This window comes from Chaetodon trifascialis, chromosome 8 (genome assembly GCF_039877785.1).
Source record: "Chaetodon trifascialis isolate fChaTrf1 chromosome 8, fChaTrf1.hap1, whole genome shotgun sequence".
Taxonomy (NCBI): domain Eukaryota; kingdom Metazoa; phylum Chordata; class Actinopteri; order Chaetodontiformes; family Chaetodontidae; genus Chaetodon; species Chaetodon trifascialis.
The window spans coordinates 25,442,431-25,467,750 of NC_092063.1; the positions used below are offsets into that span (position 1 = coordinate 25,442,431).

Sequence of the window (25,320 nt, forward strand, 5' to 3'; positions counted from 1 at the left end):
ACATTTAGCGAATTGTTTTTTCTTGTTTGAAGAGCACTTGTTTTTAGAGACAGGGCTGCTTTTGTGGCTCTAGCCTAGCCATCTAGAGGAAGCTCAGGTTCAATCATTGACTCACTGTCTATGTCTACATGTCTTCTTTCCTTCACTGATCTCTCTCCTCTTCATACTGATCATGACAGTTTAGGTTATTAGGTGGTTCAAAACTCAAGATGAGACACATTCTACCATGTTCTTACATTTGGAAAAGAAAAATATAGTAAAACAAAATATCCACTTCAAACTATATTTTTTCTGGGTCACAACAAGACAGATAATCACTAAAAATAATCTTTGATTTTTTTTTTTTAATATTATTACTTTAGAAAGTAAGCAGTACCACGCCTTTTAGCCTACTGATCCTGCCCTCTATACTACTAAATAAGGGATGGAAGGGGGATAAAAGGGGAAGTAACTGGAAATAAAAAGAAGAAGGGTTAATACATTGTTATAGCTATAGGACAGGCGAAAAAGGCCTAAATAAAAAGCCGCTTCAACTTCTTTTCTCACCTTTTCCTTTTTGTTCAAAGGGGTTTAACTTCCTTTTAAGGCTCAATCAAAAGCTTTTGTGCGCTTTCATTTAAGGCTTCTAAGTGTTCATTTGTGTTTTTATTGATTTTTTCTAATTCTCCAACATTTTGATCACGCCCAGTAAACCACAGCCAGAAATATCCATGCAGAGCTAAACTGAGCTGAGGATGGTGCGGAGGCCATCTTGGCTGGGCAGGGATGGACCAAGGGCTGGCTCTCTCACTGGAAGGCCTGGTGGAAGCGAGGCAGTGTGGTGGTACTAAGGCTGGAGCTGAACACTGATGGGAGGGGGTGCAGGGGTCCGAGGCCCAGACCCCCACTGGAGCTCTGCTGCTCCTGAGGTTGCGGTTGCAAAGAGGTAAGAGGTGCTGTGGCAACGGCAGCTGCTGCCGCGGCGACTGCTGCAGCATGGGGCTCGGCAGCGTGCAGAGATGAGGAAGAGGAGATGGAAGAAGAAGAGGAGGTTGCAGATGAGGTGTAGCCCATTACCAGCCCTCCTGTACTCATGGGAGTGCTGTAGGGAGGCAGGTTGAGGGGCAAAAACCCCAGCAGGTGGGAGAAGTCCATGTTAGCAGCACACAGAGACTCAGCGATCACCGCAGGGCTCTTGGACAGGAGGGGATCCCCACAAAGCTCCTCCTCCAGGCCCGAGGTGGACTCCAGTCCATCCTTAGGGGGTGAGGCAGCAATGTGGGGCTCTGCAGAGGGAACCGGGCCTGGCGAACCACTCTGCAGATCCATGAGGAAGCTCTCCATCTCCACTTTCAAGGGCTTATCCAGCAGGTATGAGGTAGATCCCAGCTGGTATTTGGGGGCTGGCTGGGGCTGGTGCTGCTGCTGGGGAGCCGGAGGTTGGTGGTGTGGGGGCAGCGGAGGGGAATGGTGGTGGTGGTGATGGTGGTGGTGATGGTGGTGGTGATGGGAGTGTGGGTGAAGAGGTCCAGGTGATTCCATGTGACAACCCATGCCCATAGCTGCAGACAAGGAACTGGGCATCAGGGACGGGTGTGGGTGTCCCACCCCAGAATTAGACATGGCCTGGAGATGGTGGGGGTTGTACATTCCCATCTGAAAAGGGGGCCCACTGGGGAACGGCTTGCCCATCATGGGGTCTTTGTTGGGACCCATGCCACACATCATGGGGCTGAGCTCCTCCTTCACAGCGCAAGGTGGTGACCCGGAAGCTAAAAGACCTAGCATATCAGGAGGCTCCGTCTTGATTTTCAGCAGCTCCTGTGAGTGGCTCTTCTTCACATGGCGTGTCAGATGGTCTTTTCTACCAAAGCGCTGGGCACAATACTGGCACAGGAAGTCCTTTCGGCCCGTGTGGACCACCATGTGACGTCTCACATCCTTCCGTGTATAGAAACGACGGTCACAGTGGTCACATGGGTGCTTTTTCTCCTTGGTGCCACCTGAAGACTTCCCGGAGTGGCTCTTGAGGTGCTCCAAAAGCACAGGCGTGCTCTCGTAGGTCTGCATGCACACTTTACAGGTGAGATCCCCTGCCGTGGCAGAGTGCATGGCCACATGGCGCTTATATCCCAGCTTGGTGTTGTAGTGCTTCCCACACTCCTCACACTTAAAGGCCTCCTTGTTGGGGTCATGGGTCTGCAGGTGGTTCTTCAGGTGGTCTTTTCGGTGAAACATTTTCTCACAGAATGAGCACTGATGGGTCTTCTGTGGAGAGTGTGTGGCCATATGCCTGCAAAGGAACACAAGAAAAAGGGAGATTGTAAATGGTAGGGGTGTTTCAGGAGGAGTTACACATTTATTGTCTTATTGTCATGTTATGCAGGCTGCCAGTAGTGTGAATGCTAAAGTGAGACATGAATTCCTTTCAGTCAAATCACTTGTGTCCATATATACATAAATGAGTCACAGCGGTTTGCAGTCAGGGCCTAAAATGGGTTTTGGAACCACTTCCTGTGATTCACCAGATTCCAAACATCTTAGTAGGTTGATGAATTTGAGACATTAAAATCTGTACTGTTTTGGGGGTTTTTTGGCCACTAAGGCCAAACAAGCTGGAAACACTACATAGAAATTTTATAGAAGGTGCTAGCAAACAGTTGCTTATTCACACATCCAGCAATTACAGAAACACATTAACATTGAGTCGCGGTCTTGGCTGGCTGACCACATGAATGTAAGTCTAATATTTACTCTTCTTTTAATTCTGTTCTTCATTTCTAACAACTGCCTGCTAATGAGAGTGGTGTTCCAAAGCAGAAATGTTGCAGACCGTAAAATCAAAACAATAAGTTAAAGATGCTAAAACTCTATCGTAGAGCTAGGTGGAACTGCAGCGTCCAGTGATTATGCTTTGGAAGTTTATTATTATCAGTGAAGCCTTTGACATACACGTACTCATGTGATTTATTGTTATCATAATAATATTGTTTATAGCTTCTTTATGTATCAGGTTCATACATAGTTAATAAAAGTAACACCTCTATCCTTTCTGAGGTGGTTCACTGGGGATTCTGAGAAAACGAAAGAAGCCATGCCGCATACTGTCATTAAAAGGATGTGAACTGAGTGATGAAATTAATGTGCAGTACCTGAAGAGTTTGTATTTAGAGCTGAAGGCCTTGGGACAGTGTGGCTGTGAGCAATGGAAGGGTTTCTCTCCTGTGTGACTCAAGGCGTGGAGCCGGAGCTTCTCCTGTGAGGTGAACAGGTCTCCGCACACCAAACACTCGTTCCCACTTGCTCTCCCTACCTCCTCTTCTTCTTCCCTCTCCCTCTCTTTCTCTTTCCCCCTCTCTTGCTCTCTCTCTCTCTCTGTCCGTGGCAGTGGGGCGGCGCTACCAAACAGCTTGGTGGCAGTCCGTCGTCCCTCTTCCTCCGGCGTCAGTGCGGTAATACGGTGTGAGGCATCGGCGGCAGCAGCTGCCATGGCAGCCCTAAAGTGCCGCTGCCATGAAAATTCACTTATGGCTCTCCTGCCTTGCAGGCTCACCGTGGAAGTTGTGGGGGGGGTTATCGAAAATGAAGCTCACAGGAAGGGCCAATGATCCGGTGGAAACATCAAAGTAATCCAAAATCTGTGGTGAGATAAAGGGTACATGCTTTGAAGCTGTTTCCAAGCTTTTGGCAACATTGAACATATTTTTCTCATAAAGTCTCCTTTTTACCTGTTAAAATCCTATTCGTTCTTCTTTTGTCTCTGCACTTTCCTTTTCTCACTCTGCTTCATTCGCTCCTCTCCTTTACTCTCTTGTTCTCTCCTCCTCACCCAGTCCCAACAGCTATGGTTGGCGGTGAGTGGGAAACACTGCTTTGCATTTTTACTGTTCTGCAAGAAGTGAGCAAACATGAGAAACATAAAGGTGAGTAGACAAAAAGTGACTGCATTGGTTTTATTTTTAAGATTTGACAAAAATTGTAACAAAAAGCATTAATGTAGACAATATTCAAACTGTCAAAACCCAAGCAAATCAAAAATGAAACCTTTCAAGCCTTTAATTCAACAGGCTTGACTTGAAACACGTCTATATTCCACTTCAAAATCAGGTTTCCTTTGTGCTCACTAGGGGGAGCTGAATGACAAGGCTATCTAACATGGCAGGAACTGCAAAGGATTAGCAAAAAACTGTTCTGTGAACAATAATTCTCAATTAGTCACACCACAATACCTTTATTTGTACAACCATATGTGAAGACTGAATGTAATTACACAGCCTCATCCCTCATCGTGTGTCTTCAGATGACAGCATAGTGCACAAAGACAGCTTTGTGTGTGTCTTAATGTGTGTACATGTATGTACTTGTTATGAAACTGGATAAGACTCCTGTAATCCTTAGGAAAACACACACACACACACACACACACACACACACACACACACACACACACACACACACACACACACACACACACACACACACACACACACACACACACACACACACACACACACACACACACACACACATTCAACCCCCAGGGTAAAAAAGTGGCGGGTGGAGGAGGATTGGGGAGGGGGAGTGTTTACGCCACACACAATCAGGCTTCTTCCTAGAACCAGGATTACCTGAACTCAACAAAATCTTGACAACAGTTGAAAATGGTTGAAAACTCTGAAGTGAAAAAGGATACCATAATTAAAAACTGCAAAGCAGCTACTGACCTGCACTTGTTAATCAAAATAAACCACACACTATAGTAACTTTTGTTCCTATGAGATCGCTGAACTCGCTCTCTCCCCTTCATCTCTGCATTCCCTTATTTACGCTTACTGACCTCTGTGACCCCTGCTAGCGAACACACCAGCTAAGTCCAAGGTTGAGCAGACAGATCTCAATGTTAGCCGTCAGTCACATGAACTGAGAGTGCATAAACGTACTGTAAACACATGTGGCCATACGTATGTGACAGGAGCAAACATGCGTGAGGTCTGCACATACATACACAACTCCAAATGTAACGGCATCCTTTCTGTGTAAGAGGTCAATGGGTTAAGAAAGACAACTTGGATTGTTTTTGCAGATGTTTATATCTACAGTTTTACGTAGAAATACACAAACATTTATCCACAGGTTGGTAGATGTGGCTAAAAACATGTACATATGAGAGTTTTGAGTGTTTTCATGTCATTTCTTCTACACAAGATACACTTTAGGACATGTGAGCCTGTGTGCTCACATATGTCTCAGTGTGTACATGTGCATACATGTGTGTTTGTTCTCATAATGTATGTGGTTAAGAGGACCTGACAGCTGTAGCGTTGTGTGGTGGTCATCACCCAGTGGGGAGGGTGCAGGGGCTGACACCCGTCCCATTGACCACCCTCAGGGAGCCCAGCTCTATTGTACAGCCTACCCACGTCGCACATTCCTGGCCTGAACCATGCCGTGTCGCACTGCCTCTCTCCTCTGCACACAACAGCACATACAACACACAGAGTTCTGGTCACGCCGAATGCAACATCATGTACACACCCTCCCCCCAAGCCAGCAGGCTCAAATACACTCACAATGGCTCGCACACAGACAGGCAGATACAATACACTGAAGTGAATCCACACCATCAAGTTATAGAAATAAACCAAATAGAGCCTGAAAACAAAGGACACACCATGATAGACCATCTGGAGCAGTAACTTAACATGTGGATGCACTCAGGTCCAAAAAAGCTCAAATGACTCATACTGACCTGTGAAATAATATTATGCTTGCATTATGTATACATGATATTATAACTCTATTTCCAATTAAAATGTTTCGGTCACTCTACACCCACACCATACTCAAAAATTTCACCATATATTGTGCAGTACATTTCTTCAGTTTCAATATATATACAGTATATAGCCGACATCAGTGTTAGTAATCATTTAGTTTGACCACCTACATCACCTCAAGCAGTGATGTTATGTTTGACACACCAACTCTTGTAATGTAATTTATGTCTTATGATGTAAATAATGTTTATTACTGAAATACTCCACACAAGTACAAAGCAAATTTTGTACTGGGACAGTAACATATATCATATATCTATCAACTTAATTTTATTGTGGTGCAATACTGTTATTTAGTTATAGAATTATAATTTCAGGAGAAAAGTCTACCATGAACTAATTAAAGAACTATTAGAATCAATTTAGTAAACATTATTAAATACGAGAACATTTCCTACACACCAGATGGTTTATTACACAGAGCCATCTGGGAAGTCATCCATGGAAACTCGAAAAGAGCAGGCACTTTCAAAAAAATACTAAGCAGGTGATTGGATGAGCCATATAACACCGTCGATCACAGGCTAACTTCAACCAATCAGATGAACTGATAACTGATGCTATCGCAGAATCTACATGAACTTCTTTGTTGTTTTCAAACAATAGCTTCTCTCGTTCTTGACACACCTAAACTATGCCCACCCATAGCTGCCAGGAGTTCTTCAAAGGATGCTGATTGATCTGAACTACTGTGGTTCAGCCAAAAGCACGAAACTTTTTCAAGTGCTCCTGACAGTATGACAGTGAGACAGCAGGCACAACACCAAGACCTTGATGCTGCACACTTTAAAGCAACTAAATGGAGTAGTCGTTAACCTTAAGAATTAAAATATATAGATGTGTGTGTGTGTGTGTGTGTGTGTGTGTGTGTGTGTGTGTGTGTGTGTGTGTGTGTGTGTGTGTGTGTGTGTGTGTGTAACAACAATAATGCTGCTGACTCCTGAGAGGGCCTAATTCCTGGATGGGTGGGCCTATCCTAAAAACTTCAAACCTTTTTTCTCAACTTCACCCTCTCTGTAGTTACTGTTCTCTCCTTTGAAGGGCTGTGTACATTAATACAATTAGTAAGTTAGTACTCAGAGGAGGTATGTGGACTAAACTATCATTTGAGGCAACAAATCTCTTCAATTCCCTGAATCTTCTACAGTACTTCATCAAGTGGGTTCCCTATCTTTTCTCAGCCAATGAGTATGGTTAGTGACTTTCCACCAGCCAATTAATCAACATCTCACATGTTTCTGTTTATGTCAAAGGAGCAACCAGCATGTGCATTAGGATCTTCCTTGCATGTCTCTATGCAGCACTTCACACGCTACTGCATGTTCCTCATTATGTGTAAATCAGGCTGAGGTTTCTGTGCTCCCACTCCACATGTATATAACACTTCTGTTCATTTACTTCTGTTGTGTTTGTACAGTAAATCCATCACCATCAGACTACAGCTATGATCAACTGATGTATGAGCTACATGTGCACTTATGCTCAAACACTGGTCTTACAGGAACAATACTAACACTTGTATCAACACATGACAAACAAGGAACATCTAAATGCAGAATACTAACTGATGTCCATTTTTTTTCAATATATATATATATACACACACACACACACACACACACACACACACACACACACACATACTTGCATACATACATAGATACATATGTTTCATTCACAATGATTCATCATTTTGTCAACTTTTATGCAGGGTTTATAAGCATCAGTGCACTCACTAGCATTCGTGTTTAAGAACTTGTGAAAGTGAAAATGGACTGGAGTGTCTAAATCAGGTGATATCAGACAAATACCTGCAATTTGTTTCAGTAATAGTTTGCTCATTTGCAACAGACAAAATAATAAGTTTAAGTTCCCATGAAATCCTAATAGATCTTTTTTATGACATATTCTATGGTGATAGTCGCCTATGTGCCTGTATCTGACCCAAAAATGACAAAAAATACATTTCATAGGTATTCTTAATGGTATTTTAGAGTTTGTCACCTCCTGGAAAAAAGAAAATAACGTTGACGTCTCATCCTGCACTCAGTTTTGTGTCCAAGGAAAGGCTTGCTGGAATTTTGATGCTTTACTGTACAAAAATACAACTTTGTAATTTATGGAGAAAACATTTTCTGGTTTTCCCTGAGTGCAGTGCCCACTCAAAATGTACCTGTTCGGCCTCTGGTATATGTTTACAGCTTTATCAATATCGTCAACCAACCAGTCATCAAAATTACTTCACACTTCACACTGAGTGTGCGCGGTTATCAAAGCATTAAGTAGCTAACGGATTGCTGTGACACATAGATAAATGTAATTACTGCCTTAGCAACATTTTCTCTGAACTAGAGGAACAGTAGTTTTACTTCAGTACTGGACTTAAAACTTGAAATGTTTATAACATGGATATATTTCATCACTTGGGTAATATGACATTAAGATAATCACTGCAAATGCAAGTTTGCATCAGTGTGGTGCAAAGAAATTAACTGAAACGATTAACAGACGGTAACAACGGTCCTTAACGTTAGTTCAAGTCATTCTCACACTCAAAGATGGCATAATACAATTCCAGTAATGTTATTACAGTTACAGTATCACGTAATGTGTTACCCCTGGCAGGAATGCACTGACCAGATCTCAGTGTTGTTTACTGATACTCAAAACAAATATAGAAATGGTTAAAAATAGAAACCAGGACACAAATAAGAATTTCCATTATGAACTACATTATGAACACTATGGTGCCAACAGCAATGTTATAAACTAATAGCAAGTTTGTCAACTACTCAGTCCAGCACAGCAGATTTCAGCAAACTTGGTGCAGAAGAGGTCTGTGTGTGTGTGTGTGTGTGTGTGTGTGTGTGTGTGTGTGTGTGTGTGTGTGTGTGTGTGTGTGTGTGTGTGTGTGTGTGTGTGTGTGTGTGTGTGTGTGTGTGTGTGTGTGTGTGTGTGTGTGTGTGTGCAAGTGTTTATGTGTGGCTGTCTCTGTCTGCTCTGCCTAGGTTGCCAAAAAGTACATAGATACAAGTATTCAATGCCTTTTATTGGGCATCAACCGCATGTTCACACATATATTGTTGAAAAAATAAACATATGTGTAAATAAAGGCTCTAGTTTGTGGTTAAACTGGTGAGACACAGCTGGAACACAAACCTGCATGGGACGGGTGCAGACAGAACTGCATGCATTAAAATGAGAGTGAACCTGTTATGTGCGATGTGTAAGTAAGAAAAACAAGTCAGATCAAGGTTGTCAGCATAATTCCTGTCAAAACCAATCAATCTAACATTGCCATAGAGACCAAGTTATGCCAAGGCTATAGTAGATAGCATCATTATTACAAACTACAACGTAACTGTAAGATAAAGTCAAACATAATGCTAGCTGTACCTCTGCAGTTATTTTGATGAAGTAATGAAACGTAGTGTAATCAGTAATGGATTACTCTGCACAGATGGTAATATTGTAAAGTAAGATTACTTTAAATGAAAGTATATGTAATAGATTACATTTTGGAAGTAACCTGCTGTCACTCTCTCTGCCCTGCTCTCAGAATTAACAGAATAATTACATCCTTGAGTGTTGCCATGTTTATTGTTTACATCATGTAAATCCAGAAGTTTTATATGGTCGGAGTTCTCTGGTGTGCCTTCCAGTGATATCTTCCAGTAATACATGTAGTATATGGGCATGTGTTTGAACAATCAGTTCATGATGCAGCTAGATGTCTGTGTGAGTGCTCAGATGATACATGGTATTATGTTATGTTACCATAACAGCAGCAGTGCAGAAATTAATTAATATAATGTAGAAACATTTAGAAAGTCAATTTTAAGTGACCACTACCAACAGAAACATGTTCCTTGTGTTAATAATCCAAATATATCATGCCTGGGTGGGGGCAAAAAGTAAACAGGACGATGCTTGTTGCTTGTTGATGTTGATGCAATCTTGACAAAGAGCTCCAGGATGCTTTTGCTTCAATCGTTGGTGCATAACAGTTGCACTGCTGTGATAAGCCATTTCAAATTTGCAGAGTTTACAAAGTACCACATTGTTAGGTTTATCTAAAATACTCCCACCAGTTAGATCAGTGATCTCCACTATTTTTTCCATGAGAGTCACATTGGCAAGACAAAGTCAAAGGAGAGTCTCCTTTACCACAAAACCCTAAAAGCTACTCTAACCATTAAGCATGTCTGCCTACTAATTTGTAATCCCACAACATAGAACATGCAATGCAGCCGATGCAATCCTAGTTATAAACAGGCTTTCCTTAATACAGGGATGAACAGTATGGCCTTCTTCATGTTATATAATGTAACCTGTTATCGCAATCCTTGCTAGGCATTCACAACAAAGAAACAACAACAACAAAGCTTCAGCGACTGAAGTGCTGTCTAGTCCTCTCTCTGGCATCTTCGTATTGATTTTCAGTTGCTGCATGCTCCAAGTCTTCATTTTCCTTGTTTGTCACATCAATTTGATTGTTTGTCACAAACAAAGTATATTTATACAACATATATTTTTAATCATGCAAAATTACCTCAGTCCAATATTTATTTACACCATATAGTTGTCAACCGGTCTGGACTGAACCACCTACACGTAAACGCCAGCAAGACAAAGGAGGCGGTGGAAGGTGCCACAGATCACACCGGTGCACATCCAGGGTTTGGACATCGAGCTTGTGGGTGAGTACAAATACCTGTGTGTTCACCTTAACTACAAACTTGACTGGACAAACAACACAGATGTCCTGTACAAGGAGGGACAAAGTCTTCTCCATCTGCTGAGAAGACTGAGGTCCTTTGGAGTGCGTGGGTCACTGTTCAGAACATTTTATGACTCTGTGTTGGTATCTACCATTTTGTATGCAGTGGTCTGCTGGGGCTGTGGAAGCTCTGAGAGGGACAGAAAAAGACTAAACAAACTGGTCAGGAGAGCTGGCTTTTTGTCCTGGACTGCCCTCTGGACACCATCTAGGAGGTAGGTGAGAAGAGGATGTTAGCTATGCTGACATCGATCACAGACAACCCATCCCACCCCCTGCATGAGATGGTTGGGGGCTTAAGCAGCTCCTTCAGTAGCAGATTGCTGCATCCGGTCTGTAAGAAAAGAACGCTACCAGGTCCTTCATTCCTACAGCTGTCAGAATTTTTAACTCCAGCATCATGTAATGTAGCACTGTGTTGATGCTGTTTCCCATTTCAACATCATAAACCTACTGTTTTTGAACTTTATTCTATTCTAATTCTGCAGTTCTACAGTGGGTTATAAAATGAAAATTAAAAAATGAAACACAGATGGAATATTTTCATATTAAGTGCATGAAATCACATTAAATATCATCTAACACTGATTCATGAGCCAACTAATTATATTCAAATCAACAATAATTGAGATCACTGATTAATAATTGAAAACATTTTCCAAGGGAAAATACCAGAATTTGCTGATTCCAGCTTGTGAAACATGAGGAATTCCCTCTTTCCAGTGTTTTTCCAACAGCGAATCTTGGATTACTCCAAACATAAAGGCCCCCATCAAGGTAAAAAGAGGGTCCTTAAGTCAGGAAATAAAGAGGAGCTGAAAACTGTCCAGACGGAGCTGAGGAGGAGGATCAGGGAGGGAAAAACCAGCTACAGGATGAGGAAGAGTTGGAGCAAAACAACACCCGTGCAGTCCGGGGGGCTTTAAAAACATCGTTGGCAACAAGGAGCCCAACTCCAAGCTTTAAAACATCTTACGTTGTACCAGTGCCAAAGACTCTGCACACCAAGGACCTCAACAGCCACAGGTCAGTGGCAGTGGTGTTGATTTGATTTCTTTAGCACCTTCAATACCATACAGTCCACACTTTTGTGGGACCAGTTGGAGTGCACACCACCTGACAACATGGATCATGGACTACCTCACCAGCTGACCACCATAGCATGTGATGATACAGGGAGAGGGATACGGGAAAAAGGAGAATAGGCTAAGCTATATCATATGATGGAGGACATGTCCCAACAGATGCAGGACACTGAGACAGCACTGGGCAGCTCCTTCAGTGACAGGCTGCTTCACCCACACTGTGTGAAGGAGATTCGACAGGTCGTCCCTCCTGCTGCTGTCAGGCTTTACATTCGACACTGCTCCCAGTGGACCACACACACAGAAACTGCCAAATTCACATGTGCAATCAGTGTATCCTACGTGAAACTGAATTCAGTCATTTTCAAATTGTTTTACTACTGTTTTATTAAGTTGTTTACTTCATTTATCATTTCTTGTTGTTTTTACTGATGCTTCGTACTTTTGCACTATCCCCTTTGTTGCTGTAACACTGAATTTCCCCACTGTGAGAGCAATAAAGGATTACCTTATTTTATCTTGCCTTTGCCTAATATGATATATTACCTATCTTTGGGGTTTTGACAGTTCTTGGGTCAAAACAAACAATTTTGAAGACATCACCGAGGACTCTGGGAACTTATGATGGATGTTTTCTGCTACTTTCTGATATTTCATTGGCTAAATAATTTATCAATTTATCAAGAAACAAAAATGACAGATTAAGTGCTAACAAAAATAATGAGTAGTTGCAGCCCTAAATGTCATTAATAGGTAATGACCATCTTGTCACATAACTACAAACACTCAAAGTTATAGGTTAGGTCAGAGCACGCTGCTTCATACCCAGCATTTTCCGCCAGTACAAACAGCACAACTGCAGCCATTTCCAACCACTAATCACACATCACCATCACTGCAGTGATCACAAAGTAACAAACACACTGCTGCAGAATGGAACTCCATTCCAAAATGGCAGATGCCGCTTTGACAAACACTCCACAGCACATTCAAATTGAACCTCTGCTTACTTCCCCTATAAACGCTGAAAGCAGAATTGAACTGCCACTTTCCAACCGCCTGGGTGTATTTAGTTTCTGTCCTGGATGAAAGAGCTTCCACATTCCTTTCCTGAGGGGTCAGAGGTCAGCCTCTGCACTGCCTGCCTGCCCGCCATGGCTCCCTCATGCTGAGTGACTAGTATTAACCCCTTCATTGCCTGCCACAGCCATACTGAGTAACATGTGAGAAAGCTTTACAAGTATGTCCGATTCTTTGTGGTGCTGATGCCAGAGCAGAGCAGAGCAGAGCAGAGCAGAGCAGAGCAGAGCAGAGCAGAGCAGAGCAGAGCAGAGCAGAGCAGGCCGGTAGCCTCTGGAAAACCGTGATTGTGTAGCAAGACGCTGCGGCTCCAGAAGCTGCTTGACTAAACTACACAAGCAAACTAAATATAGAAAGTGAGTTCACCATCCGGAGCTTAGGTGACAACAGCCGCACTCGTGGGGAGAGAAAGGGGGGTGGGGGTGGGGGTGGGGGGGTGAAATGCTCTGGAGAACATATTGCACGCAGTCGTTTGAAATAAAACAGAGAAAATTATTGTGAACAACACAAGTTGCACAAGGGGTTTCATTGCCTGAGAAAATGCTTCTTAATTGTACTAACAGAAAGTATGTTCACCAACACCGTTTCAAGATGTGACATTCATTTGTTAGATGCATGTTATCACACATTACACATGTTGTTGTCAAGCAAAAAGACTGGTATTTCCAAAGCTGGTGATTCTGATTTTGAAAACATTTATATTGAGTAAACTTGAATCTTCTTTTTCAGAGGTGGCGTATTATTATTTTTCATAGTTTTCAGGATTCAGGATTCCTTTATTGATCCCCGAGGGGAAATTGATTTTGTAGCAGTGCTCCATACAAGATAGAATTATAGAATTAGAATGAAATTAGAAAAGAAAGAAAGAGAAAGAAATGTATATATATAAAAGCAATATAAAAAACCAAAATATTTATACTAAGAATATATATATATATATAACAAATATGCAGCACAATAAAATATGCAACAATAAAACAAACATATATATACTGAACATTGGATGTGTAAAATTGAAATAGAAAATATATATCAGAACAAAGACAACTCTTTGGGTGTGTTTAGGACAAAAACTTGAATATGTATGTAATCCGCCTCCTCACTGTTGCTCTTCTGTAACTCATAACAATAATAATAATAATAATAATAATAATAATAATAATAATAATAATAATAATGTCATTACGAAACACAAATAATTTTCTAACAGAATATATAATATATTTAATTAATCTAATAATAATTAGAGAATTTTTTTTCACCTTTTGAAAAACAAATATGTCACAATCTGAAAAATTAGAAAAGTTACTAAAAACACCATTACAAGCATTTGTAAGTAAGCAGGGAGGTTAGTGTTGGGCAGAAGCGAGGTAGGCCAGAGGCTTAAAAGGTGACAGAAAAGGGAGGGAAAACGAGTCATTTGAAGTGGTGGAATCAGGGTCTTTGCACCCATCCATGACTGAGAGAGAGGAGGGCGGGGGGGGGCAGGTCATGCTTTACTAACCACATTGATCAGGACTGGATGCCAGGGAGGATGACGGCAGCATGGCTGCTATCAGTTCACTTCAGTGATGTCAGAAAACATTTCCAGCAAATTTCTTTTTTTGCTGAATGAAATTGCTATATTTAATCAAATTGGGACTAGATTGCATTTATTTCTTTTCTTTTCTTTTCTATTTTCTTTTCTGTTGGATCACTATGGCAACAGATAGAAGCTATAGATGAGGATAACAAAACTACTGAGGGAAACATAGCATAAATAAATATAAAGATAAATAATGACAAAGAAAATCAATGTGTAAATTACTAAATAGATTAAGTGTCCATTGTAGGCACCAATCAACAAGTCAAGTGCTCTACAAAACATCAGAATGCAGTACAAAAATGGTGATCTATGATAGTGTATGAATGACTGAATAAATGAATGCTCTATCACTGTAATGTTATGATCTAACATTCTAAAATGACTTGGCAGGGAATTATCAATCGACCTTGAAAGGCAGGAGGAGATGAGGGCAAAGTGCGAGGTCTGTAGCAGCTCTGTTGTGTGACAACACAGGTCAAGCCCCTCATCTATGTCACCAGTGTTCCCTCTCTTTCTGTCTCACTCCATCCTTCCTCCCTCCTTCTCTCCTCCCCCAGGTTTCAGTTCCTCTCCTGCTTGTGTTTTTTGAACCAGGGTAAAGAGGAGCGGTTGGTGGCGAGAGGAAGAGTCCCTCCCCCCAAACAGTGCTCAGCTCTGCCATGCCAAACCCTCATCCATCCCGACAGTTAGTCCTGGCCGCATTGGGCCGGGATGTGGCCATAAAACCAGCCCTGCTGCCCTGGTCTCCTGGCCCACGCTGTGGTGTGGTTGTGTGTGTGTGGTTGTGTGTGTGTGGTTGGGGGGGGGGGGGCTCATCTAACTGTCACCAAGGAACACCTTCACTTCTGCACTGCCTGTTTCTCCTGACTTCACCCTGCTGTTAGAAGCCAGTGAAAAAATATACACATTTGTCTTAACTGTAATCGATGTTGCACTCATTTAGAGGCTACATTTAAGTAATTATCTGACATGCTCATATCTAGTTGAAGGAACATTTTTTTGACAATTGCACACATATAGCTAACCAGCTAACAAAAGCTTTGCTGATCTAAATAGCAATGCAAAAGAAATGGTGGACTTCTGACATTCCAGAAGCAGAAACAGTGGTGAATGGACTGCACCCTAACAGACAAAGTCCTTTACAATTTGTCTGTCATTCACCCATTCACACACTGATGATGGTGGAGATGCCATCCAAGGCGCTGGCCTGCCCATCGGGAGCAACTTTGGGTTGAAGTGTCTTTCGACCCGTGGATTGGACCGCCAACCCCGTGACTCAAGAACAAAGTGCTCTACCCATTTTCTGTGAACACTGAAAATTAAAATAGATTATAAACAATAGATTATAAATAAAAAACACAAATTTTTAAATTAGTATAAATTTTGGCCACATGAGATGGGAACCCCAAAACATCAGACATAACTGTGAGATGTCCAGAAATATCCAGAAAATCCAAAATATGTTACAGTGAAGTGAAAGAGAAGTTAACCTGAAGTGACAGATAAGTTCAGGTACATTAGCATTAGCCATAGAAACAGGCCAGTTTAATGGTCTGCCTGAAGTGAAAAGGTTTGTTTGTTGTGTGATTCAGATGAGACTGACGAGAACATCCATTGATGCTTTATTGTTCATTATAACATGACATAAAACAATTCACTTTTTTTGTAACATGTCCTTCCTTTCTGATGAGTTGATCTGCTTGAATGATTAGAAACAACACTAAGAGTCTGCAGCCATGCTGGCAGCTCTGTGAGGCTGTACTTAGGCACAGCAGTGTTTTGAGCTAAATGCTAACATCAGTATGCTGACACACTCACAGTGACAATTCTAACATGCTGATGTTTAGCAGGTTATTTTTACCAGATGCATCTTCTTAGTTTGGCTTGTTAGCATGCTTAGAATTACTTATTTGTGCTAAACACACAGTAAAAATGAACCTGTAGGATTCATCCTCTGGGGACTAAGAATGTCTGTACAAAATGTCATGGATTCAACAGTTGTTGAGCTGTTTCAGTCTGAACAAAAGTGGCAGACCGGCTGACCACTGCAATTCCTAGAGCCACATCGTTAGAGTCCTGTTTTAGGAAGGAACCTTCTTGGTGGTAAGATGTATTTGTAGAGCCTGGGAGAGGCAAAGTTTTTTGTTTGCATTCTAATGTTGTGGGTAAGAAGTTAAATTCTCTTCTGACAAACGCTTTTACGACTGCAATGGTATTTTTGGTGTCTGAGAAGTCAGTATGGGCTGGGTACCTGTATGTTCGTGACAAAATACATAATATGCCTAACGCGTACAAAAATAACAAAAACAGCCTCCCCTACAAAATTGAATCAACAAAGTCAATCAACAAGTCCAATGACAATGACTCCACAATACTCCATAAAGGCAAGTGATCATTGACCCCTAATTTCCACTTGGTGTGTATCATAAATGTTCTGTCCGCCATGCATACAATGGAGCTTACTGCTGCCATTCTAGTCAATGAGTGCAATTCCACCAGACACAGAGCGTCTCAGTTTCAGAAGCGTATCTACATTGTGCACCGGTGAGAAAGCGTGCTGTCTGTTTTTGAAGGACGACACATCAATCTACACAGGGCAGATCGAGCCACACAGGAAGTCAGACACAGGAACTGTGAGATTCTGGTAAAGTTTCAAAATAAAACACCTTATGCAGACCTCCGATCGAACAGACAAAAAATGCATTTTACTACGAACCCTACAGAAGCACAACAATCAAGGCAAAATGACTAAATGAACACGATCTGAAGTCAACAAAGCTTGGCAGGCACAACACTCCACTTCTGAAACACAATTGGTATTGGAGAGTCTGGAGGACAGAGCAAATACGCATACACGACATTACAGATACACACCCGGTGGTATCTTGAGTGAGAAGTGCACCGCATAAACCCCACAACTCAGGCTACAATGTCATACAGTTTATATAACAGCTAAAGCACAAACAATGAAGGAAACAATGTTCCAGAATATGCTTCAGGGTGAAATGCAAACTTCTTCTTTCTACATAACAATAGCTTATTTTAGGATTTAGAGTGCATCATAGCAGAGACAGCATCCAGTCTAAGTCACAATGACCTTCTAATTGCATCGGGGCTTTTTTGTTATCAGATCGATTCCAATTTGTAAATTTATTGATTATTCCTCAAAGTAAGTAACAGAATTCTACAAGGTTCTGTGCTTGGACTGACACTCTTCACCAATATGATATATGCTTCCTTTATATGCTTACTTTAGGCAATATTATCAGGAAACGCATTTTCATTATGAGCAGATGATATCCAGTTATATTCATCAGTGAAGCCAGATGAAACCAGAGAGTTACCTAAAATGTACCGAGGCAATTTTGTTGTGACTCGGTGCTATAAAAATAAAACTGAATTGAAATGAATACTTCATATCTGTAAAACAAGACAATCTCCTGAAATTGTACAGTCACAGCCAATAAGCATCAATCCATCTGCGGCACAACAGATGGACAGGTTTCTATGGAGGAACAGGAGAACAGATTCCTAGCAAAAGGCTACACCTTCAATGTCTCAACATACAAACATTTGTCGTATAATATATAACATTATGCATTTACAACAGACGATACAAAAGCACAGTGTGATGGTAGCAGAATAAGTAACACTGCAGGTATATTAGATGATATTAGGTATATTAGAGGCACATTAATCAGTATTACTTGTCAAACTTCCACTAATGTATCTATCTGGTGTGTGTGTGTGTGTGTGTGTGTGTGTGTGTGTGTGTGTGTGTGTGTGTGTGTGTGTGTGTGTGTGTGTGTGTGTGTGTGCATGTGTCTGTGTGTGCTGAGCTGGTGAGGAGGATGTAGGGGTCAGCCAGGTTGTTGGGGGTGACACTGAGTCCATGCTGCCTATTTGACACTGGGAATGTGTCTGTTAGTGAGACCGCAGGCCAACACTCTGAGATATGCGCGCGCATATGTGCGATGTACGCACGCACACACACACACACACACACACACACACACACACACACACACACACACACACACACACACACACACACACACACACACAGATGCATGAACAAGTCCTTGCCTATTCTTCCCACATGAATGCACATTCCTACAACTCTCAACCCAAATCCAATCAAACATTTCTAATCATACGTGGAATGTCCAAAATTTAAATTCAAATCAGTACATAAATTAGAATCATATCATCGATGGTTGTCTTTGACTTCTGTACATATATTAACAAAACTATAATAACCCAATTTTTTTTCCGCAGTGATTAGTTACCAGTTTCCAGAGTGCATGAATGTTTGGCTCTGACTGATACTGTCAGGACTGATGAACTGATGCAACATCTGTTAAGTGGGCACTAAAAATATTTCAAATGACCCCATTTCCAAATTAACTGTGATGCTGAGTAAAACATAAGCAAAAATGGAATATAATCATTTGCAAACAAACTGTGTTTATCCACAACAGTTTGATGAAGTGTTCCTGAATTCATGTAGTAATCTCCTTTATCCAATCATGTGTTCACAAAGTGGTGAACCTCTCTCCATCCTCACTTGTGAAGGACTGAGTCTTTCCAGGATGCTCCCTTCATACCCAGTCATGATACTATCACCTGTTACAATCAACCTGTTTACCTGTGGAATTTTCATTTTGAGCATATATTTACAAAAATCAATTAAGCTGATGATATATGGTCAAATATTTCAGTTGAGTATATGTCAAAAAGGATTAGCAAGTTATCATGTTCTGTTTTACTTTTGCTTTTCACAGCAACCCAACTTTTGGAGTTGGTTGTAATATCACTTCAGTGCCAATGGCCACACAGGCAGTTAACACTATTCCTGCAGTTAATCATAAGAGCACCCACATCAGTCCTTGGCTCAGCTCATGGTTTTGTGTTGTGATTTGAATCATGGGGTAATGTACGGAGTGCTGAGGTTACAGAACTAGCCGTCGAGTTACTGGCTATCACCACATGTCATGAAAGAAAGACAGCTAAGGCTAGCTAGAGACCCTCATTTCAATACTTGTAAATGGACTGTATTTATAAAGTGCTTATAGTGTTACCGACCGCTCAAAGGACTTTACTAGACCAGTCAGCGTTTGCCCATTTACACACACATTCTTACAGCTTGCCACTGGGATACTAGCAATAATTCACACTCACACTCACACATGCTCACACACCAATGGTGCAGCATGGTGGTTCAGTATCTTGTCCAAGCAGGCTTCGACATGTAGACCAGAGGGGCCAGGGGTCCAACCCTCTGATAAGTGGACAACAACTACATCCTGAAGCTACAGCCGCCCCATTAAGACCCCAGTGTCATGAAAACTGTGAGTGTGCAGGATCTCATAACGACTCAGCAGGTATTTAAATATCATGGATGAAAAATACATCTAGTGTGAATTACTCTTAATGTTAGCAAGCTAACCTAAGTAAAAATACAAAAATAATGTCAATGTGTTTTTTAAATGTACAATAAATACTTTCTTATTATTAAATGGAAGATCTCTGGAGAAAGATCAGAAATATTCCTATATTCTGGGGCATGTCTGTGTTTGATTGACAGCAGCTGGCAGGCAGCCAGAGTGGTGGTGTTACAACACAGGGAATGATGGACAAAGTCAACACACTTGTGCTATGGCCCACGTGTCATGGACAGACACTGATGTGTCCGACGGATCTCTGTGAATGTATTTTTACCATTCAAACGCAGCTGAAACATCCACCTCCCTAAGTTCTTTGAACTATAAATACAGCCCTTACCAGTCTCTGACAATGTTAGTTTATATCAAGAGGCACATACCTGGAACATGGGAACATGAGGATGAGCTACTCTACTGTGCTGCAGCTGAGCAGCTCATTAGATATCTTGCCTGTTGTTAGCTGTGCACTTTTCCTGAATGTTTGTTAGATTGCTTGTTTAACAAGCTCAGGAGCAGGACAAGAGGTATCTTCGTGTCTGTATGTTAGTTAAGAAGGAGTCTTTAGCAGGAAAGCTCATGTGGGTTGTTGTTATTAAGTTATTTTAGTGGCTATATGTAAACAACTTCTCCATCTACACAGACTGAGAACTAACTGAAAATTCATGACAGCTGTTTTTTTCAAATTAACTTTGTTAAAATCACAAAGATTTCAACTTTTTTTAATGAGTGATGTATGCAAAGTAAACCTTATGGATACATTTTTTCAGACAGACAGACAAAAGAAATGCTCAATGAGAGACTGAATGGAGTTACAGAGGGCAACAGAGGCTACCAGCAAGTCATGCATTCAACTCTCAAAGGTCAGTCAACCCCTCCTAAGAGAAACGCCCACCCAGACGCTTTATGCTTAGACGCTCTTCCATCAAATATGAGCGGTTTTATCCTCTTTGAAAAATGAAAAAATATGCACTTGAATTTCAGCATCATCCACAAAAAGTGAAAATTTCAGTTTGACTTTAAGAGAGGATACATTTTTCAAAGAGGAAAGATAACAACATTCATTCCTGCTGTTGGCAATTTGGCCAAAATATATAAAATAAGTAATGAGGGACAACCGTCTGACAGTACATGCACCAACCCTACTTCCTCCTCTCATCCTCCTCCTCCTCCCTGCCAGTGCATCTGCTCCTCCTTCATCTCTTCACCCTCCATCCCTCACTCCTCCTCTTCTTTCTGTGCTGCATGCCAAATCAAACGCCCAGAAATCAGCCTGCTCATTAGGAGCCTCCTCTTCTCTTTTCTTTCACCTCCCTTCCTTCGTCTCCTTCTGTGGTCCACAGACACATTTGGGAGGCACCTATCAAAATAACCAGTCTTCAAGTCTTACAGTATGTATGTGTGTGTGTGTGTGTGTGTGTGTGTGTGTGTGTAAAAGCTGGCATACACTGTATGACATCTCCCATAAACATAAGCTACATCAAAGTGCAATGTCGCGTTAGCACAGATGCATCTGTCTCACTATTTCTCACTTTCTCTCCGTCAGCTCTTAAAGCCCAGGCTGGTACCATCAGATTGAGAGAGACATCTGGGTAGCACACATCCTTCGTTTAATGATGGTTGGGGTTTGGTGGAGGCTAATTAGAAAATGAAGTGGCTCCACAAACAAACACCAACAGGGCGTCTCTCTCTGTGTGTGTGTGTGTGTGTGTGTGTGTGTGTGTGTGTGTGTGTCTAATGAGTAGTACTGAGGTTATTTTCTTAAGTTGAAGAAGAAATACCACAATGTAAAAATAATGTAGAAGTAAGTATAAGTCCTAGTTATATGGTTAAGTTACATCAAAGTCAAATCAAAGTTTACACCAATGAAGTTTGATCTTATCTATAGCATGTTTAAATCAACCACAGCTGACTAAACGAATAAATAAGAATAAAGTTGAGGTTAAGGTGGATCTTCTGTATCACTAGGTTGTTTAATAATGATAATGCATCATCATCTTCAACTAAAAAGTGCAATGTTGCTCACTGAAATGTTGTGTGGTAGTATAAGTATAGTATAAGGTAGCATAAAGTAGAAATACTCAATTAAATTCCAAGTACTTCAAAATTGTACGTTATTGTACTGTACAACAGTTATGTAATTGTATTTTAGAAAACCTATCAGCATTTTCATGATGTTTATATTAACAGCAGTTAAAGCTCACTTCATTCTCGTTATTGGTAAGCAGTAAAAAAACGGCCGAGTCAGATCATTAGCACAGCATATACTGTTTGCTTGGCAGAACTCTATCAAAATATTGACACTAAACACATGGACAGCATGACTGAGTGTGCGGCGTGTGGTTTTTTGTGTGGAAGAGTCAGTGTGTGTGTGTGTGTGTGTGTGTGTGTGTGTGTGTGTGTGTGTGTGTGTGTGTGTGTGTGTGTGTGTAGAGGTGATTCTGGGGAAAGCCCTTCTGGCAGGGAGTCCTGGCCGTGACACGGAGCTCCACAGCAGCCGGAGATGTGGGCACAGTGCCAGTGGGCGGCACGCCAACCCCCCCCCCCCCCCACTCTCTCTCTTCAACATGTTTAAAGAGCAGAGCCTTTGCAGACACAACAAACATGCACTTTTACTTTTACTTTTGTCCTCCTCACTTGCAGTACAGAACAGAACAGAAGCCTATAACATTTACTGTATGAATTATGTAACATTGAGTCCAAAGCCAGAATACTTTAAATAGCAGTGTCAATGTGACACAGTGTTATCATGATATTACTGTATTACATTGTGATCAAGGTTGTACGCAGGGTTTAGAAATGAGTGAGCTCAAGATTTTCTTTCTTTTTTGGTCATGGAGCTGTCTCTGAATACACGACAGGATCCAAAGGGTGGAAAGTAACTCCTGTTTCTCTGTGCTCCTTCCTCTCCTCCTTGGTCCACTACTGGAATTATTTCAACCACAGATGGTCTGCCTCAGGTAAAGGTAATGAAGTGAACCTACACCAGTACTTATGTGTGATGAATCTCCTGATTAGATAACCTGCCACATGCAGTATACACCAGGACAATAGTCCCTGTCGCTATCTCTCAAGTGTGATCACAGAATAGTAAAACACTAAATTAACACTCTATTAAGTACATCAAGTAAAGATTTTTTAAAAACTGTATTCACTGCTTTTTGTCTCCATTCTGATTTGGCAAATAAATGAGATCAGGTGTGAGTGAACATATTCAGGCTTCTCCAAGCACATGATGACAATAAGAGATGTGACCAAATCAGTCTGTTATCATTCTGAACATGTCTCAGATCAGATGGCTCATTTAGGCTAATTACGAGACAATGTTGTGACGTTTCGTCATTAACTGCTCCTTCACTTTTGTTGTACTTTGTCCTGAAGGAGACCACCACTGGCTGAAACACTATATCAGTCATGTCCAAGAAATAAAAGTAGTTTATCTTTTTTTCATGTGCATATTTTGATGTCTACTTTGTTAGGCTACACCAGAATGAGCATGGCTAGTTAAACACACTCTGCTGTCACTGTTTGCATAGTGCTTCAATATTTAAGATTTATATTACGACAGTAAGCAAGAGAAGTTTTAAAGCATGATATATTGTGTCTATATGTTATTGCGAGCGAACTTACAAGCATTAACACACCAGACACACTGCTCTCTGTCAGCTCAGTGTCACCATGAGTCTCTGATGTACTGGCTTCAGACCAGCATTGACAACTTGAGCCCACTGCACTGTGCACTGCTAATTCATCTCTAAATATTAGATGTGAGTGCCATCTGAAAGCATACCCCTGGTGCAGCATCAGCCATTATCATGCTTTGAACGCAGTAATGTGGAGGTGTGGCTGCTGTAGGGTAACAGAGCGCCAGCAGACCTGGGACCAGCTGACTGCCTCCCTCTTGAAGGAATGTGCATAAATGCACGCACACGCACATACACACACACACACAAATACACAGTCCAATAATCTTTCTTTTACAGTATGTCTCCTCCTGGTAGGAATCCAAACCAAAACAATTAGCTGAAAAATACTAAAATGCTACGATGAGCCATCCACAGCTGCTGTCAGGTGATGAATCTCTGAATCTCTGACCCATGAACTATACACATCACATAGTCATTTGATCCATTGCTCATATAAAAGTATTAAAGCATCTTTAATATCTCCCAGATTTTAATTTCCCAAGAATTCCTGTACATGATGGTTCATTTGGATTCAACAGACCCCAAGCCACAAAGTCCCATTATATTGATATTACCAGAGTTATCTTCCATTTTCCAAAATTATTGTTATGGAAACTTCTTAGCAGGCCAAACTGCAGTGTTGTCCAGTGAAATGAATTCCCTCCACTGGCAGTGTTTCATCGAGTCTGAAGACATTTTAACTAGAAGTCAGTAATATCTGGATATTCCTTACAGAATTCTTCTCTTTGCTGGTGTCATCATGAGCATGTTTTCTTCTAGCTGACAAGACACCACTCACTTGATGTTTACATCAACAATGTGAAATGGGCTTGTTCCCTGTGTTGGTGGCTAATGCTTGTGGTTTATTAAACACACTGACACACTGACTGACACTGTTCAGTTCAGACTTGTGCCAGGCTGGAAGTGATACGGAAATATTCAGTGAGAACCAGTAAGATTGTTTTGGTGACTCTTCAGTGAAGGTGACCAGGATGCTTGTTGAGACATGAAATTGCCTTTAGATTTCTATAACGAGGTGACTGTCTGAAAGGGTCTATGGATTTGAACTGCAGTTGTCTTCATTTCTAAAGCCAGCAGGAATGCTGACAAAATGTCCTGAATACTGATGTCTAGTATTAGTAATAGTCTGCTATTCAGTGAGTTTTTGCAGCTATAAAAACAGTGTATCTATGAAAGGCGATGCACAATACACGTGCATGCATGCATGCACACACACGCACGCGCACACACAGACTGGCACACAGTCATTATTTAGTTGTTCTGATTGAAACACATGCAGCCTGTGGTCTGAGCCAGTATGCAGCCACTGGGTCTCTGACACTTTTGTTTCCCTGGGCTGCCACTGGCTCTCTCTGATTCAGATGGGGTCAGCAACAAACAATCTCTAAGTTTGGCAACGTCAGCTCAACTTAAAACAACAGGCATTGTTAAAAGGGCTTTTGTTTACAGAAATCTACAGGTTTCAATAGACCCCACAGCCTTTTCCACTTTTTTTCTTCCCTTACCCCTTTCGCACAGCTAATGTTCCTCTGTTTGCTTTCTTGTTTGCTGAATGCCCCCCCCCCCCCCCCCAATCCAACCCCACTCCTTTATCCATTCTCCATGTGCATTTTTAAGGGATGTTCAGAGTATGGAATGGGAAAAGGAGGAAAGTACTGTGTGTGTGTGTGTGTGTGTGTGTGTGTGTGTGTGTGTGTGTGTGTGTGTGTGTGTGTGTGTGTGTGTGTGTTGGGGGTGGGAGTTTAAAGGTAGAGACTTGTAAAAATAACATTCTTGCATAAACACGGCCTTGAAAAATGGGCAGTGGGCAGCTTGCATTCCTTGAA

General features: G+C 41.5%; 2 protein-coding genes across 2 annotated transcripts in view; both read right to left on the reverse strand.

Annotated features, from left to right (window-relative positions):
- Positions 1–346: 346 nt before the first annotated feature.
- plagl2 (pleiomorphic adenoma gene-like 2) overlaps positions 347–25,320 on the reverse strand; it is a 41,712-nt gene continuing 16,738 nt past the window's right edge. Inside the window, exons 2-4 of the mRNA XM_070969118.1 lie at positions 3,708–3,868; positions 3,132–3,617; positions 347–2,272 (exon numbers count right to left, since the gene is read on the reverse strand). Of these exons, the coding sequence (XP_070825219.1) occupies positions 787–2,272; positions 3,132–3,469 (1,824 nt within the window). The 5' untranslated portion in view covers positions 3,470–3,617; positions 3,708–3,868 and the 3' untranslated portion in view covers positions 347–786. The remainder of the gene's footprint in view (positions 2,273–3,131; positions 3,618–3,707; positions 3,869–25,320) is intronic.
- Positions 18,892–25,320, reverse strand: part of LOC139335497 (protein-L-isoaspartate O-methyltransferase domain-containing protein 2-like) — a 66,762-nt gene continuing 60,333 nt past the window's right edge. Inside the window, exon 8 of the transcript XR_011602422.1 lies at positions 18,892–18,972. The gene's annotated coding sequence lies outside the window, so the exon portion shown is untranslated. The remainder of the gene's footprint in view (positions 18,973–25,320) is intronic.